Source organism: Scyliorhinus torazame, chromosome 6 (genome assembly GCF_047496885.1).
Source record: "Scyliorhinus torazame isolate Kashiwa2021f chromosome 6, sScyTor2.1, whole genome shotgun sequence".
Lineage (NCBI taxonomy): Eukaryota > Metazoa > Chordata > Chondrichthyes > Carcharhiniformes > Scyliorhinidae > Scyliorhinus > Scyliorhinus torazame.
In genome coordinates this window covers 187,506,752-187,524,710 of record NC_092712.1, presented here as the reverse complement: position 1 = coordinate 187,524,710, position 17,959 = coordinate 187,506,752, and the positions used below count along the sequence as shown (strand labels likewise).

Genomic DNA, 17,959 nt, shown 5'->3' with positions numbered 1-17,959 from the left:
ATCAATCTATGCTTCACATGTCTCAATCGTAACGTGCTTTAATGGTGAACAATCATGACCCTAACTGTCCTAGTTACCAATGTTCCACCTCCCCTCCCCATCGTTGCCTTCTCAGTGATTCTCTATCTGCTTAGCCCTCTGTGCTCTGTCGCTATGTATGGGTGTGTATCCAGGATGCACATCAGAGGTGGAGGCAGCCTCCTGCTTACTGAGCCTGTGGCATTTGATGCCCTTGGCAGGTGTCACCTTGAGGGCCCCGGTCAAATTGCCGGCGGTACATGCCTCTCTGTGCCATCCTGTTCTATCCACTGATCCCCGAGATGCGCCATTGCCAGAAGGGGGGATCCGGGAGAGCTGGTGACCATCCTCGTCTCTCTGTAAGGAGGCTATGGGTTGGCCTCCAGTGCTCTCTCCTCCCGGTCAGTGGCCGTAGGGCGCAGGGGTTCACCTTGGGATGGAGGGACAGTGGATTGAGCTCTAGAGGCTCCTGAGTCATGTGGCTCTGCCAGCCCTGGCAGCTCCCCATTGTCTGCAACATGGTGTCAATGCCCTCATTGATGCCCCTTGGTGACCAGCTCATGCTCTGCAGTGCCTCACCAATGTCCACCTGCACCTGGGATACGGTCCTCAGCGACTGAAAATACTCTGGAGTGCCTCGGCAATGCCCACCTGAGAATGGTACATGCTCAGCAACGCCTCAGCAAGGTTTCTCTGAGACAGGGAAAAGTCCCCCAGCGAGCAAGACATGCAGTTGAGGCCATTGCCTTCACTGACTGAGCAACGCCTTGGAAACCACCACTCACGATGCAGACATCGTGCTCCAGGCTCTCCACTGCAGACGTCAGCCTAGCAGTGTTGATCTCAGTGCCACACATTTCCTTTCTATCTCCTGCGCCTGTAGCCTTTGGAACTCTTCCAATCGGTTATGGACCCATCTGCAGCTTGTAAATCAAGAAGGTTAATGGATGAGGGGCAAGTTGAACTGAGAAGGATGATTTGTGTAATCCATCATCTTTAATGGATTCAGTCCTGTCACTGGCCACCTTCTCATTCATAGTCACATCAATGATGGAAAGCACCATCTCTCCATTGGAGTGTGCTGCAGGGTTATTCGATATCTTACAAAGAGGTCTGGAGGCTTATATGGTTCAACATTGAATGTTCATTAACATCTCAGTACAACATACATCTCCAAGATGCTGCCATGGATGGTTCCTGGCTCCTTGCCAGCTCTTTCCAGGCTCTACTGAACCATGTGTACCTAACCTACTCTACATCATTACATGGGTGATACTATTTCCATAGTCCTACATTAAACCTTCCTCTGCCAAACACCAATATACTACATTAAAGATGTGCAGCTATGCTTGCACACCACACCCCACAGTTAGATGCTGCTGTCTCCAGATTTGCACTACATTATCCTTCAAGAGAGGGAGCAGTGCGTCAATGAGCTTGGTGTAATGTGTTTGTGATACGTCTCTCATGGTTAATAGTTTGTACACAGCTTGTACAGAGTCAAATGTGTGAGGGTGAAGTGAAGTTATGAATGAATAGAGATTGATAGAGATTTTTGGTTGATGTGTGGTGGGAGTGTGGCACATAGAGCAGAGTGTGAGGCTAATGGGGCAAGTGGAGGAATTTGGCATTTGAACTTGAACTCACCTGACCTGGCCACTGATGAGGTAATTGGTCTTGTTGCAACACTGCATCCAGGTCCTCAGAAACAGACTCCTGTCTTTGACTGACACAGTTAATCGGACCCACTGCCTTCATAATGTTTGGCTGGAGGGACTCCTGACTCTCTGTGAATAGATGATGACATCCCAGTGCAGCATCTGGAAATCATGGCACCTGCTTTCTTCTTTGTGGTGCCATGCTTGTTGTAGTGATATCATGGTTGTGTTGTAATTCACCGACTGACTGAGGCACGATCAATTTGGCTGGAGACGAAGTTGAATTCAAACTGAGGCTTCATTAGTATCTGAAGTGTGGCCTCCTACAGCAGCTGATGGAATGGCTGTGAGCTGAAGGCCACGCATATTTATAACCCGGCTCCTGGGCGGAGCTAGCATGCAGGGGCCCAGGTGAACCTGTAGTGCAGGTTCTACCGTACAACCCTTAATATAGGAACACAGTGGTTTACCACACTGACCATTAGTATATAAATGAATGTTTGAGTCAGGTGACCTCAGACTGACGAGGGAGCTGGGAGAGAGGTTGTTTGTGCATGTTAATACTATTATTCATCTGTTGTTTGTATATATTTCATCCACAGTCAATGTTTATAAATCTTTTATAGCTTTAGCTACAAGTGTTCTTGTAATGTAAATCAGGCCATCTGACAAGAACATAACATGGTACCAGGACTCGATGCTACTAAACACTGAGAAAAAAATATCACATCATCGAGTGAAGCCTGCCACAAGGTCCACAGAAATTTTAAGATTTTGCAGACTGCATGAATAAACTATATGAAGCCACCAATGAGTCTTAGATTTCATGGTAATGTGGACAGCAACTGGTGTGTGTTTAAAACAACAATTTAATCTGTTTCTTACTTCAGTAAATTTAGGAGATAAATCAGATTCACGTAAGATAGTGATGCTCCTAAAAGCGGCAGGCCTGAAGCAATTGCTGTATTTAATATGTTTAAATTTGCAAATGATGAAGATAGTAAAAAGTTTAACAAAGTAATTTGAAGATTTGATGAATATTGCACCCCCAGAAAGAATGAAATTTATGAACACTATGTGTTTAGACCACGTTTGCAGAAGACAGAGGAGTACGTAGATCATTTCATCACTGATTTAAAGTTAAAAGCATAAACCTGTAATTTTTCTGTGGTGGAATCTTCCATCATTTGGGACCAGATTGTGTTTGGTGTGAATAAGCTGAGGGAGCAGTTGCTGAGGGAATCAGGGTTGTCCTTGGAGCAAACAGTTAAGATTTGTCAGCCTCACGAGCTAGTAGCATTGCATTCTAAAATGTTTCTCTGGTTGAGGCCTTTTTCCCAAAATGGTGGGAAATGTCCAAAAAGAGGTGGGAAAGTTCCTGCAGCTCCCCGCACACCGACAAACAGGTTAAAGATCAGGATGAAGTATTTCTGTGTGAAAGATGTGGCCAACGACCCAAATAAAGGCAGTGTCCAGCATTTGGTTTTGCTCCAGATGCAAAGGAAAAAAAATCACTTTGCTCAGAATTGTTACTCAAAGCTCAACCTCAAATCAGTCAGCACACTGGAAGACACAGTGTCCAGTGATGAAGCATCATTGTTTGTTGGGATAATTTTTGGAGACATCAAAGAATTTTCCAGCACTTAAAAAAATGCAACCTGATGCTCCATTTAAAATAAATGTGGTTGATGAGGAGAAATGTTGCTACCACTTGAAGTGAACGGTACAGTGATCCAATTGAAGTTAGACACTGGTGCCAAAGCAATCAGCATGGCTGAGTTAAACAATCTAAACATTCAGCCGTTTAGAAGAAATCACAAAATATCTTTGAGAGTTTATCATGGTTCAAGTATTAAATGTTATGGTGCTTGTGACCTAAGTGCGGTGGTGAAGAACACTGTTTATTCCATCCCATTCTATATTGTGTCCGAGGGCTTGGATTCATTATTAGGTGATTGGTCCTGTGAAGAATTTGGTCTCGTGCAGTTGGTATATAGTATCCACAAAGGATTGATCAACACTGCAACAATTCTGAGAACATTATCAGCGAATTCAGCGATGTTTGTTCACTGATTTTAGTGCACGACCGTTTGCCAAAGAAATACAATTTAAAGAAAATGCATTATCTAAAGCACCAATACAAACTATTAGTAGTGAAATTGTTGAAGGTGTAGGTCTGCATGTGAATCTCAATTCTACCCTATCACCTGTATCAGATACTAAACCACAAGTTATCAAGAAGATAGAAGAACCTACCAATGGGGTAAATTCCACGGTATGTGTGAAACAAAAAAAAGGTGATGCTCGTATAGGCATGGATCCCAAAGATCTTAACAAAAAAGGGTACATATTGGAAAAATATCATGACAGAAAGCAATGGACAGCCAATCTGATCCATATCTCGCAAAATCACATTACAAAGCGTTATCATTGTCACATGGTAGATCACCAGCAGAGTTACTCATGAATAGAAGGTTACATACCACACTTCCATACTTGGAAAAGAAGGAGGAGAATGCAGTGATGCTGCAGGAAATGCAAAACATTAAAGAGAAAGAAAAGCAGTTATATGATAGAGTGTCTGAGTAGTGATGACATTGTGAGAAAAGAAGATTCAGGCAATTGATTGAGAAAAAACACTGTACTTGAAGAAGTAGCACCTCGTTCCTACAATGTACAGACAGAGGAAGGGTTGGTTTTAAGAAGAAATTGTCGCGCATTCTAGAAAACCAGACAAGACTTTCACAACAACGTGATGGATGATGAATCTACATCAGAATCAACATCAGATGCAATGTCAGATAGTTCAGCCGTTCCTGAGCACGAACATGTCATGGAGAACATTGAAGCTACAAGTTCCGAGCAACAAGGTCAAACTTTGAGAAGATCAACCAGTGTAAGACGAAAACCTGATCGACTCAATTTGTAGATTTGAACCATTGAAACATACTATGCTTGCTGTTCTTGTATACTATGCTTGCTATTCTTGTATATATGTATATATTTCACAAACCAATTTCAAAAATGTTAAAGAAAAAAAATACTGTTAGACTCAGGCTAATGTATCACATGTAAATATACTGATGATAATGTATTAATATATTCCTTCAAAGGAAAGGGGACGTAGTGATATCATGGATGTTTTGTAATTCACCGACTGACCACTAGGAGTAGCATTAGGATATAAGTGAATGTTAGAGTGAGGTGACCTCAGACTGACTAGGGAGCTGGGAAAGTGGTTGCTTGTGCATGTTCATACTATTATTCACTGTTGTTTGTATATATTTGATCCACAGTTAATGCTAATAAATCTTTTATGGCTTTAGCTACAAGTGTTATTGTAAAATAAATCAGGCCATCTGACAAGAACATTACACTTGTAACTTTCCAAATCAACATCACTTTGAAAATGACTTCCAGCACTTGCTCTAGCCAAAATATATCTCCTTTTAAAGAGGCACAGGCGAGTTTTAATTTGTGCTAACCTCTGATGATTCTGTCCCTTGCTCGAGTGTGTGCAGCCTCTCAATAGCACCCTTCATGCTACCTGGACCCTACAATCATTTAAATGAGCAGGCAGCACTGAGTTTGCATGCTGTTGCATTAGAAGTAATGGCATTGGTTAATTACACATCACAATCCCTGCCCTGAGGTTGCCAAATTTTGCAACCTTTGTGCCCTGTTCATAGATGTCCAAGATTGTACCAAATAAACCACCACCTGAAGCAGGTTTGCAATTGAGGAGGATCTGTGTCATTTTGCTAGTCAATTGCATCAGCTAAACGTAATTCCGAACAGTGAAGCGATTTTTTTCATTCACAGTTAGGCATAATGCTGACACAGCTATCGTTGAAAGACGAGGGATTGAGGATCATAAAAACATGAAACACAAACCGACAACACTGACAAGCCAATATTTATTGTCCACCCCTAGTTGCACTGAGGACATTAAAGAGTCATACTTCGGCCGTACCAGGTAAAAGTAACAGGTTCCCTTCTCTGAACAACCCAACAGTTTACATGGTCAATTTATTAGTGCTGGCCAGAAATTACCAGATATTTTCAGTTCACTTTCAGAACTTGCAACAGCGGGATGTGAATTCAGGACCTTTGCATTGCCAGGGTAAATTCATAAATATTAATTGGAGAAAACACAATTGTATCTTGTTACAATCTAAACTGCCTTACCTCTTGTTAACAAACCTGGTGGAATCAATAGGCAAAGCATTTAACAGACTGTGTCATTTTGAATAGCTGTTCTCTGATTAAAATCCCAAATCAATACAGAATTCATTTCTCCTTTGAAGATTTCTAAATTTATGATATTGTGCTGAACATTCTTCAACATTTACAATGGCTGACATTTATCAAGTTCAACTGTTGAGTGCAAGCAAAGGGAAAGAGAAAAAGTGTGATCGCTGCATACAATTAATTAATGCTAAAATATGTAATCATCCTTGTCAATTATGGCTGCCTGCTGCATGTGTTCATTACTGTACTAAAGTTTAAAATGTAAAAGGCCATATGAATACCAGAATGGCCGTTGTCACTGCAGCACTGCCACTGAAAATACATTGACAAAAAAATTTCAATACGTTCAATTTTAAATGTGTTTTTATACATTTGCACATATGGTGACTTCTGCCCCATTCCTCTTCAAAATTGTCTTACAATAAAGGCATTACCTGGCATACTTCTGAACTAAATGAGAGCAGTGCCAAATAATGTTCTGGTGATGATTAAAATAAGTAATTTCTCGCCATCATTGAAATAAAACCAGATGTACATGTGGAAGTAAAAGAAATGAATTCCCTAGACATCCCATTGATGCATAAACAAATTGCAATTAAGTCTTCATACACTCAGCAGTTGTTCATCATCTGTCTAGTCTTACAAAACTAATTTTATTGGCAATAATTTTTCATCAAACCTAATCTGTAGAATTCAACTAAATTTTGCTCTGCAATGATTATTTATCATGCAACAACTTCCCTACCGTATAAAGATGAATCTTCCTTTTTACTTCAAATTGGGAATATTATATCACTGCCAGGAAATCACAATTGTCAAGTACCTTATCCTACCGAGATTCTCACAAAATTACAGCCGGACCCTCAACCTGACCAAAGCAGATTAAACTGCGGGCAAGGGAAACTCAAATATGTAATCCGTCAGGTAAATAACTTAAAACATAACGATGGATTTAAAACACAATTCAACTTAGCACAGCAAAGCAAGAGAAATACAATGTCTATAACACTCACCAGGATGTATTGGAGAACTCATGGCTCAATGATGATTGAGTACTTCTAAACAGCAGCTTCTTATGCAATGGAACACAGAGGCAAGCGTACGGAGCAGTGTCCACAAAACCAAAAGCTTGGAGACGTGCCCTTTCGGTAATGGATGCATTCAGTACAATAAAAACAAAGAGGACCCTAAAAGGAAAAGGGAAAAGAGACCTCATATAAATAAATTTACTTTTCAGAAGATTTTAAAATAAGAATTTCTTTCAATACTGCCAACCGCCCAACTGTACACAGTTGAGTTCAAAGACAATTCTTGAAAAATTTCAGTGCAAAGTAACTTCTCTTGATTTACAGTTTACTACAATTCGACAATGCTTGTTTGTATGTCCAGAGCTGCTGAGCTACAATACTATAGTCTTTGAGATTACAATACCTCTTACAAACAATTACAAATACAAAATTCCAATTTCTAACCAAGTGTGCATATGAGAGATTTGGGAGGCATTTTGTACTCATAAATATATAAAGCTGCACAAATAGAATGATATTTAAGTTTAATTGGAATCTCAGTCATTACAAGATTCTAGAAGAATCCAAGTGAAATCACCTGCTTCCTCTAAGAAAATCACAGTTAGGTAGATTGGTTAGCCTTTTCTTGCTGTATTTTTAAATTAGCTTATCAGAATAGCCCAATGTGTGGTCAGGTCAAACAATAAAGAGACACTAATAATTATCCTTTAAATATGTTATAGACATGCTCAAAAAAGTCAGTGTCAGGGAGTTGTGGAGGCCAAATCCTTGAACATTTTCAAGACTGAGATTGATCGGTTTTTAATCAACAGAGGAATTAATACAAGAAAGTAGACTTTGTTGGACCAACCACAATCTTATTAAATGTGGAGCAGGCTCGAAGGACTGAATGGTCTGCTCCTGGTCCTATTTCTTATGGGCTTAGAACGTATTTAAAGTCTTGGGCAATTAGCCAAAGGTCAGGTGTGGGCCAGGTAGAATCCTATTTGCACTGTATGACTTCTGACTTGCAGGAACTTTAACTTATCCTTTTAACACATACATGCATGGACAGACTTGTCTCCCAGAGGTTAAAGGTAAAAGTTTGACTGCCCTCGTTTTGGGTACAAAGGCCGATTGCCTTTAAGGTAGGCAGCACGTAAATTCTGTGCTGCCCCCTCATCTTGACCACTGTTGCACAGAGCTGACCATCTCCCATGCTGTTGGTGGGCTAGCCGCACAATGGGGGGGAATAAACAATATTAGAGGCAAGACACATTGTTCAGCGAATCTCTCATAGGCAGCCTTATCCATATAAAGCAAAACTACAGCACTGAGAAAAAGGCTGGCAAGGATTGAGTTTAGGAGAGAGAAGAATGGCAGAAGTGCACAACGCGCAAGGGAAAGTATTCCCAGATTTTCTGTTGCTGCCTTGGAGGCATGAGCTATGTGGGTGGGGTCTAGAAGGAAGGCCATATTTCCCCAGGGACCTCATGTGGTGGCCTCTGAAGAGAGAAAACATAGCCAGAGAGGCAAATGCCTGAAATATGTCCCTGAGGTCATGGCAGTAGCACAGCAAAATGTTTAACAACCCCACGTAGGTTTTTTATAAATTCATTTATGGGATGTGGGTGACGCTGGTTAGGCCAGCATTTATTGCCCATCAGAAGGTGGTGTGTTGCCTTCTTGAACCGCTGCAGTCCTTGAGGTGTGAGTAAACTCTCTGTGCTGTTAGGAGGGAGTTCCAGGATGTTGCCCCAGCGACTGTGAAGGAACGCCGATATATTTCCAAGTCAGGGTGGTGAGTGACTTGGAGGGGAACCTCCAGGTGGTGGGGGTCCCAGGTATCTGCTGCTCTTGTCCTTCTAGATGGTAGTGGTTGTGGATTTGGAAGCTTCTGTCTCAGGAACCTTAGTGTTGGTACACACGGCAGCCACTGTTCGTCGGTGGTGGAGAGTTTGAATGTTTGTGGAAGGAGGAGCAATCAAATGGGCTGCTTTGCCCTGGATGGTGTTGAGCTTCTTAAGTGGTGTTGGAGCTGCACTCATCCAGGCAAGTAGAGAGTATTCCATTACACTCCTGACTTGTGCCTTTGTAGATGGTGGACAGGCTTTGGGGGGGATTCAGGAGGTGAGTTACTCGCCGTAGGATTCCTAGCCTTTGACCTGCTTTGGTAGCCACAGCATTAATACGGCTAGTCCAGTTCAGTTTCTGATCAATGGTAACCCCCAGGATGTTGATTGTGGGGTAATCAGCGATGGTAAAGCCATTGAATGTCAGGGAGCGATGGTTGGATCCTCTCTTGTAGGAGATGGTCATTGTCTGACACTTGTGTGGTGCAAATACAATTTGTCACTTGTCAGCCCAAGCCTGGATATTGTCCAGGTCTTGCTGCATTTGGACATGGACTGTTTCATTATCTGAGGGTGGTTAGGGTCAGCAAATTCATCCACAAGGAGCATGTCCTATCCACCACACCTCCAACCTCTCATGACACTCAATGAACCACATACCATCACTCTCCCAGCTGCACTCACTGGCATCCCACACACATGCCTAACATTCACATACGCCATCTCACCCTCACACATCTTCCAATGCTGTAGCCTCACCTTGGCTCTCACATACTTCGAGCTATTCATCCATGGAAGGCACATCACCCAAATGCAGTGCAAAAGCAGCACTGACATTCTGCATTCTGCCCTCTCACTTATAGAAGAGAGTGGTCTGCAATATCATGGCGACCCAGTGAACCGGGAGTGGTCTGGCATGACTGCATTCCCTCTGCCATGTTGATGAAACCTTTGAACCATGGGTGTAGCAGCAACAGATGCTGGTATTAGGTGCCATGAAGACCATGAGGATGATGGTAAGTAATCTTATGCCCCTTCTCAACTCCTTAGTCATCCTCATCCTGGGTCAAGACATCAAATGGAAACTGCAGGTAGTATAATCATGGACCTCAGACTTTCCTTCTTCACCCCCTTTACATACCCTAACCCTGTCCTTCTGCTCTTCTTTGCTTTGAGATTTCAGCCAAATTTATGAATCATACATGCCATATTTCATTAAAACGTCAACTAATCAACCTTGTGCATTCCTTTGTGCCTGTATTCTGTGTGTCTCAGTGCTTCAGTGCAATGCTACCCCAGTGGCTACAGCATGGCTGGTGGCAGGCTGCTTTTTCACTGAGGGAGACTGCAGATGGCCTTTCAGGATGACCTTGAACAACTCTTGTCCCAGAATATCCAGGAATGTCCAACCTGGGAACCCGGGGTTGAGCTGTCTGACTGACAGACAACAGGAAGAACACTAGTAGAGAGTCAATGGTGGGTGAGTGTATGCTGTTATCCTGAGAGAGGACTGGAGGTTCATGCTCCGTGGTGACATTGCCACTCACCCAGGGTTGCAGCAACCTTAGCAGACTATTTAAAGAAACATTCCCTGACTGCTGTGTCACTCGACAGAGAATGGGCTCCAAGCTCTGCACAAAGTGCCAATTAAGTGCCAGATGCCTCCAAGTTCCTTCGCAATGACTGCAGGTTTGCTGACAGGCTGCCAATGCACCACGTATTTCATTGTGCATATTCATCAGCCTTTCTCCAAGGCCACTCCATCGAAGTGTTATCTACGTCCTCTGCAGCAGAACTTGTGTGCAACCTCGTCCTATGGCAAACTGGCATTTGTGCCACGCTTGTCCACTACCCTGGTTGAGGTCAATTATTGCCTTGTTGTTTGACCAAGTGAAGATCCTGCGCGGGATTCTCCGTTTCTGAGACTAAGTGTTGACGTCGACGCAGAATTCGTGGAGTTCCACGACAGCAAAAGTAGAACCGCACCCGGACTGGTTCCACTACTATTAAGGGACTAGCACCAGAGCCACGTGGAACACAATCGATTCCAATGAGAAACGGTGCGGTATTCGCCAGTTTTGAGATTTACACTCAGGAGGCTGACAAGCTGCAGCCACACATACACACTTCACTCCCAAGGCACGCCATCCCAGACAACAAGATGGCAGCAAGAGGCGCGGCCCCAAGATTCACCAATGCTGACTGGACATTCTCCTGGATGTGGTGGAGGAGAGTCATAGATGTTTACAGCATTGAAACAGGTCCTTCGGCCCAGCTTGTCCATGCCGGCCAGCTTCTATCACTAAGCTCGTCCCACTTGCCTGCATTTGGCCCATATCCCTGTATACCCACCCTGCCCATGTAACTGTCTAACTGCTTTTTAAAGGACAAAATTGTACCCACCTCCCATTCCAGATGCTCACCGCCCTCTGTGTGAAGACATTTCCCCTCTGGTCTCTCTTGTATATCTCTCCTCTCACCTTAAACCTTTGCCCTCTAGTTCTAGACTCCTCTACCTTTGGGGAAAAATGTTGACTATCTACCTTATCGATGCTTCTCATTATTTTATAGACCTCTATAAGATCACCCCTAAGCCTCCTACGCTCCAGGGAAAAAAGTCCCAGCCTATCCAGCTTCTCCTTATAACTCAGACCATCAAGTCCCGGTAGCATCCTCGTAAATCTCTCCTGCACTCTTTCTAGTTTAACAATATCCTTCCTAATAATAGGGTGACCAGAACTGAACACAATATTCCATGTGTGGTCTTACCAATGTCTTGTACAACTTCAATAAGATGTCCCAACTCCTGTATTCAATATTCTGACCAATAAAACCTAGCATGACGAATGCCTTCTTCACCACCCTGTCCAACTGTGACTCCACCTTCAAGGGGCAATGAACCTGCAGCCCTAGATCTCTTTGTTCTGTAACTCTCACAACTTCCTACCATTAACTGAATAGATCCTGCCCTGACTTGACCTACCAAAATGCATCACCTCACATTTGTCCAAATTAAACTCCATCTGCCATTCATCAGCCCACTGTCACAATTGGTCAAGATCCTGTTGCAATCTTATATAACCTTTTTCATTATCCACTATGCCACCAATCTTGGTGTCATCTGCAAACTTACTGACCATGCCTCCTACATTTTCATCCAAATCATTTGTATATACAACAAATAACAGTGGAACAAACACCGATCCCTGAGGCACACCGCTGGTCACAGGCCTCCAGTTTGAAAAACAATCCTCCACAATCATTCCACAATTTGGTTCGTTCGCCAAGTCAATTGTGTATCCAATTGGCTACCTCGCCCTGGATTCCGTGAGATGACTCTGTACCCTAGCCTGGGAAGGCGGCTGCCAGCCACCGCCATTCGCCTTGCCTGGCCGCAGGTGGCAGAGGCAGTCAGCGCCACCAGAAACACTGCCCGGAGCAGCCTGCAGTGCCGAAAAAACTGCATGACCTCCTTAGGGCAGCCAGGGTGAGTAGGCAGCACGGTGCCCCGGCACCAACCCCCATCTCACACACCCATAAATTTACCACCCCCCCAATCCGGAGGGCGTCCGAACCTTCACCCTGCACCACATGCCGGCACCCATATTGGCCACGAAGGCCGGGTGCCCTGGTCACTGAGGCCACCAGCTACCCAACCCCTGAGCTGCATGCGGCGGACTGTCTATGACTGCCGTTTTCTGTTTCCTTCAGCCCCCCCTTCCCCCCGCCCCCCACAGGAGAAGGCCGCCAACAACCGCTGGGAGTTTGAGAAGACAGGAGGGGAACAACAGGGACCTGCGGCCCCTAACTGTGGCAGAGCAGAAGGCCCTGGATATGGTCGGCGGCCCGGAGGAAAGGGAGGTCGTCGAGCTGGAGTTCGGCCGCAGGCGAGGAACTGAGACTCCGCTTAGTTGCAGGTCCCTGTGACACGTGTGTCAACCCTTCCCCCCTCAGAACCACCCCCACACCACCCTCAACCCTACCCTCACTCCACACCACCCTCACCATACACCACCCCCATCCACACGCTCTAACCCCACCACTCCCCGGCCCGCAGTCTAATCATGCATCTTGTCTTGTGAATAGCAGGAGCTGCTGGAGATAGAGCAGGTCCATCTGGCATCCCCATCTCCAGCCAGTGTCACAAACAAAGACCCCCCTGGTATGTATCATGGAGGGAGTTGCAGGCGGGGGTGCGTGTGGGGGAGCGGGGGTGGGATGCGGTATCCATGCCTCAGGCCAGTTTCCACCCTCCCCCCAGTTGATGAGCCTGGAGGCGATCAGAGCGTCATGTGTCCTCCCTTGTCTGTCTGTGCCCCATGTCCTGCCCATCCTTGCCCTCTCCCCAGAATCCTGCTCGTCGGACAACGCCTGGTATTCCTCTTCCTCTTCCAGCACATCGCCCCTCTGCTGTGCGATGTTGTGGTGGACACCGCTGGCCACCACGGTGCGGGCGACCCTCTCAGCATCATACTGGAGAGCCCCTCCAGAACGGTCCAGGCACCTGGACCACATCTTCAGGAGGCCGAAGCAGTGCTCAATCATGGACCTGGTCGCTGTATGGTGGTCATTATAGGGGTTTCGGGTTGGTCTGTGGCCTCCGGATCAATGTCATCAGCCAGAACCACAGTGGATAACCTCTGTCACCCAGGAGCCAACCCTCCAGCTGGGGAGGTGTCTTAAACATGTCAGGAATCGTCAAATGTGCCAGGATGAAGACGGCGTGCACATTGCCGGGTATCGGGCAAGACGTGTACAATGCGCAGCTGATGGTCAGATTTCAGCTTCACGTTCATTGAGTGGAATCCCTTTCAAATTGTGAAGAGTGGCCTGATATCCGCAGGTTCTCATAGGGGAACATGCATTCCATCGATTGCCCCCTGGACCCAGGGCATCCAGTCGATGGCAGAGAACATGCCCGGGCATCCTGGTAGGCTCGGTCCACATTGAAATGAATGTATTGAGCCATCTGGACATACAGGGCCTCCGTTATGGTGCGGATGCATCTGTGCACCAACGTCTGTGAGATCCCCGACAGGTCCCCACTCGGCGCTTGGAAGGACCCCATTGCGTAAATGTTCAGGGAATCCATCACCTTGACGGCTACCGGGAGCGGGTGTCCTCCACCATACCCCCACGGTGCCAGGTGCGCCATGATCTGGCTGATATGTCGCACTGTCTCTCTGCTCAGAGTCTTCGATGGCATGCTTGGTCCAGTAGGTCCTAGAATGACAGGCGCTGCCGGTACACAGGAGGCCTCATGCAGCGCCTCCTTGGCACCTCCTCCTCCTTTGCCTGTTGGGCGGCAGGCCTTCTGTTCCTCTGTGGCACACTCCGCTGCTGCAGCTTCCCCCTCGAGCAGCTCCATCTTGTACAGCCACAGGACATCCCCAGGGCTGCGGCGACTCGGAGGAAGGCCACCATTGCATGTTGAATTCCAATATCCATTGTCTACCGGAGGAGAAAGGCGACATGTTAGCATGCTGCGTACCCCCGTGCCCAAACAGGTCCACCGGACTACACAACGGCCCCGGTTGGCACTGCGGACTCTACCCCCACATGTCCCTCCCCCCTCATTTCTGCACCCATGGCCCTGTCAATGTCCAGCACCATGGGGGCCTCTGATGTCAGGGATACCATTGGCTGGCACTGCCCTTGCCAGCAGTATGCACCGTGGGCCTCGCCCATGCCCCCGTAGGGGCTACTGTGGCCGTTGCCCTGCGTGGGCCACTGGCAGCTGGTGGCCAGGTGGGGGGCGGGGGAGGGGCATATGGCGGAGGGTAGGGTGGGGGTTGGGGGTACCCATATGGCCGATGTCACTCTGCAGAACAAGGACCAAGATGGGTGCTCAGTGGGGTGCGCAGCTAGATGGCAAACAGAGAATCCTGCCACCTGCCTTTGAGCTATCCTCTAAAATACGCACTATGTCACCATCGGAATTGGAGGCTATAGGTGTAAGGGTGAGTGACTGAGTTCCTTCTTCATCACCGCCTTCCTGCTCTTCCACCTCTTGCTATTCTGCCACAACCTTATCAGGTTGCAGTTCTTGGAGATCTGAATAGTGAAAGGCTCAAGAGGAGGTGCAATAGTTTCAGGCATTCATGAAGTTGAATGGCATTAAACACACCTCAAGCAGATGTGAGTATTGATCTCTCTCCCTGCAATCTAACAAATGTTACCAGATCATTTGATGATTTCAAAGTGATACCTGTTTCTGTAAGGAATGCAAACCTACTGTCTTTGTTAAAAAAGGGTTTTTTGACTTATGTGTGTTGTTTGGAAAGTTACTAAGGGTTACTTATAGAGTACTGTATCTTTTTTGGGGGGTTATCAGGGTTGGTAGTTGATAACTGTTTACTGTGTGTAATGTTAACTGGATTCATAGAATAAACATTGGGCGGGACTCTCTGATCCTGAGGCAAAGTGTTGACGCCGTCACGTTTCCCGATGGCTTCAACATGGCCTCAGAAGCAGCAATTCTGACCCCTACAGGGGGCCAGCATGGCACTGGAGTGACCCACGCCGCTCCAGCTGCTGATCCCAGTGTCAGATAGATGCCGCGGGTCTGCGCATGCGCAATGGGACAGGCGCGATTCCTGCGCACGCACGGTGTCTCCCTTCTCTGCGCCAGGCTCGACGCAACATGGCATAGGGCTACAGGGGCCGGTGCAAAGCAAAGGAGGCCACCAGCCTGAGAGGCCGGCCCACCAATCGGTGGGCCCCGATCGTGGGCCAGGCCACAGCGGAGGCCTCCTCTCCCCAAGGGTCGGAACCCCCCTACACTCCCACAGGCCACTCCCGGATCCTTCCACGCTGAGGTACCGCCGGGTAAGACCAGGTTAGAACGGCGCCGGTGGGACTCGGGTTTCTTTGCACGGCCGCTCGGCCCATCCTGGGCAGAGAATTGCCAGGGGGGCCCCTGACAGCAGCCCCCAACTGGCACGGCACCGATTCTCTGCTCTTCTAAGAGTTTGCATCCCGGTGCCGGGGCGGCATGGCGCGATTCGCGCCGGTCACGGCGATTCTCTAGTCTGGCCCCAGGGTGAGAGAATCTCACCCATTGTTTTTGTTTAAACATACTTTAGATCTCTGTTGCATCACATCTGTAAAGTGGGCCCTTGTGCTCCCCATAACCAAAATTTATTAAAAGTTGTGGGTCAGGTGAACTCCATAATATATTTTGGATTCTCTAAACCCTGGCTCATAATTAATTGGGGGCTCATGGGATAAAAGTCTATCTTTCGTGATTGAGTTGGCTTAGTGAACTTAAAGACAGTGAGAGGTGAGCATATTTGTGTTTGCTTTTTAGGCATGGTATTCCAGTTTAAGTAGGGAGTGTGTTGTGGAAAATGGCTTTCAGAGGCTCGGAGGTTTTTGGGGTGGAGAAGGTCACATGCTGTACCTGACAAACAGAGACTTGAAAAGGCTTTTAGATTTGGCAAAAACATTGCAGTTAGCGTTACCTGACAGCATACGAAAAGAAGAGGTACTTACGGCGGTAGCTGAACATTTAAAATTGCCTGAGATACAGTTTGACTCATTAGAACTGGCAAACATTCAGTTACAGGTTATAAGAACTGGAACATGAAAAAGAATTCAAGCAGCTTGAATACGAAATGAGGGAAGAAGAAAGAATAGCCCTAGCAGAACAACAAGAAAGAGAAAGGGAGGTACAGATCAGGGAAAAAGAAAAAGAGAGAGAGGAAAAAGCAACAGGGAGAGAGGAAAGGGAAAAACAGAGAGAGGAAAAAGAAAAAGAGAGTGGGGAAAGGGAAGGAGAGAGAGAGTTTGAACTTCAGAAAATGGCCATGAGACATGACAGTCAGTTAATATTGGCGGATGTGAAGGGAAACGTACAGTTTGAGGATAGTGATGAGGATAAGGAGAAAGAGAGTCATAGTCGAAGGCTTGGTGGAGATCTATTTAAATATGTCCAAGCATTGCCAAGGTTTGATGAGAAGGAGGTAAAAGCCTCTTTCATTTCATTTGAGAAGGTGGCTAAACAAATGAAATGGCCACAGGACTTGTGGGTATTACTAATTCAAGCAAAGCTGGTAGATAGGGTTAGAGAAGTGTTTGCATCACTATCAGAGGAGGCATCTGGGACATATGAGGAGGTGAAAAAAATCCATCTTAGGTGCATATGAACTAGTGCCTGAAGCCTACAGACAAAGGCTTCGAAATTTAAGGAAAGAACCTGCAATCTAACAAATGTCTCCAGATCACTTGATGATTTCAAAGTAATACATGTTTCTGTAAGGAATGAAAACCTACTGTCTTTATTAAAAAGGGTTTTTGACTTATGGATGTTGTTAGGAAAGTTACTAAGGGTTACCTAGAGAGTACTGTATCTTTTTGGGGGGGTTATCAGGGTTGGTTGTTGATAAACTGTTTACTGTGTGTTTATAAAATGTTAACTGGATTCATAGAATAAACATTTTTTTTGTTTTAAAATACTTTTAGTTCACTGTTGCATCACACCTGTAAAGTGGGCCCTTCTGCTCCACATAACCAAAATCTATTAAAAGTTGTGGGTCATGTGAGTCCATAATATACTTTGGTGTTCTCTAAACCCTGACCCATAATAGTTGGTGGCGGGAAGGATGGAGGGATGTGTGCTAGGGGTGGTTGCAGAGGACCAAATGGGTTTTGTAAAGAGCAGGCAGCTCTCCAGCAACATCTGGATGCTGTTAAATGTGGTTATGACTCTGTCGGTGGCACGGGTGCCAGAGGTCTCTGTGGATGTAGAGAAGGCTTTTGATCGGGTGGAGTGGAGGTATCTATTTGAGATCTTGGGTAGGTTTGGGATTGGCCTGACATTTGTGGCATGGGTGCGTTTGTTATATGTAGCTCCAGTGGAGTGGTTTAGGGTGGAGGAGGAATTCTGTAGGGGATCCTGTTTGAGGGCCAGGGTATGGCTCCACTGCCATTAGATCTGGGGAAGTATACAAGGAGCCCAGTGGTGCAGTCAACGGTCAGGGTGTGGAATCAGCTGAGGAGGCACTTCAAGTTGGAGAGGACATTGGTGTTTAAGCTGGGGAAGATGGATGAGATGTATGGGCAGTGGAGAGAGGCGGGACTGGAGAGGGTGAGGGACTTGTATCTGGAAGGGCAGTTTGCAGGTCTGGAAGAGTTGCGGAAGAGGTTTGAGTTGCTGAGGGGGAGTGAATTT

General features: G+C 46.1%; 1 protein-coding gene across 2 annotated transcripts in view; it reads right to left on the bottom strand.

The window, feature by feature from the left end:
• LOC140425184 (histone deacetylase 9-like) overlaps nt 1–17,959 on the bottom strand; it is a 1,432,561-nt gene that overhangs the window by 1,241,447 nt on the left and 173,155 nt on the right. For both annotated transcript variants that reach the window (XM_072509184.1, XM_072509182.1), the window contains exon 2: nt 6,941–7,114. In XM_072509184.1, the coding sequence (XP_072365285.1) occupies nt 6,941–6,962 (22 nt within the window). In that variant the 5' untranslated portion in view covers nt 6,963–7,114. The remainder of the gene's footprint in view (nt 1–6,940; nt 7,115–17,959) is intronic.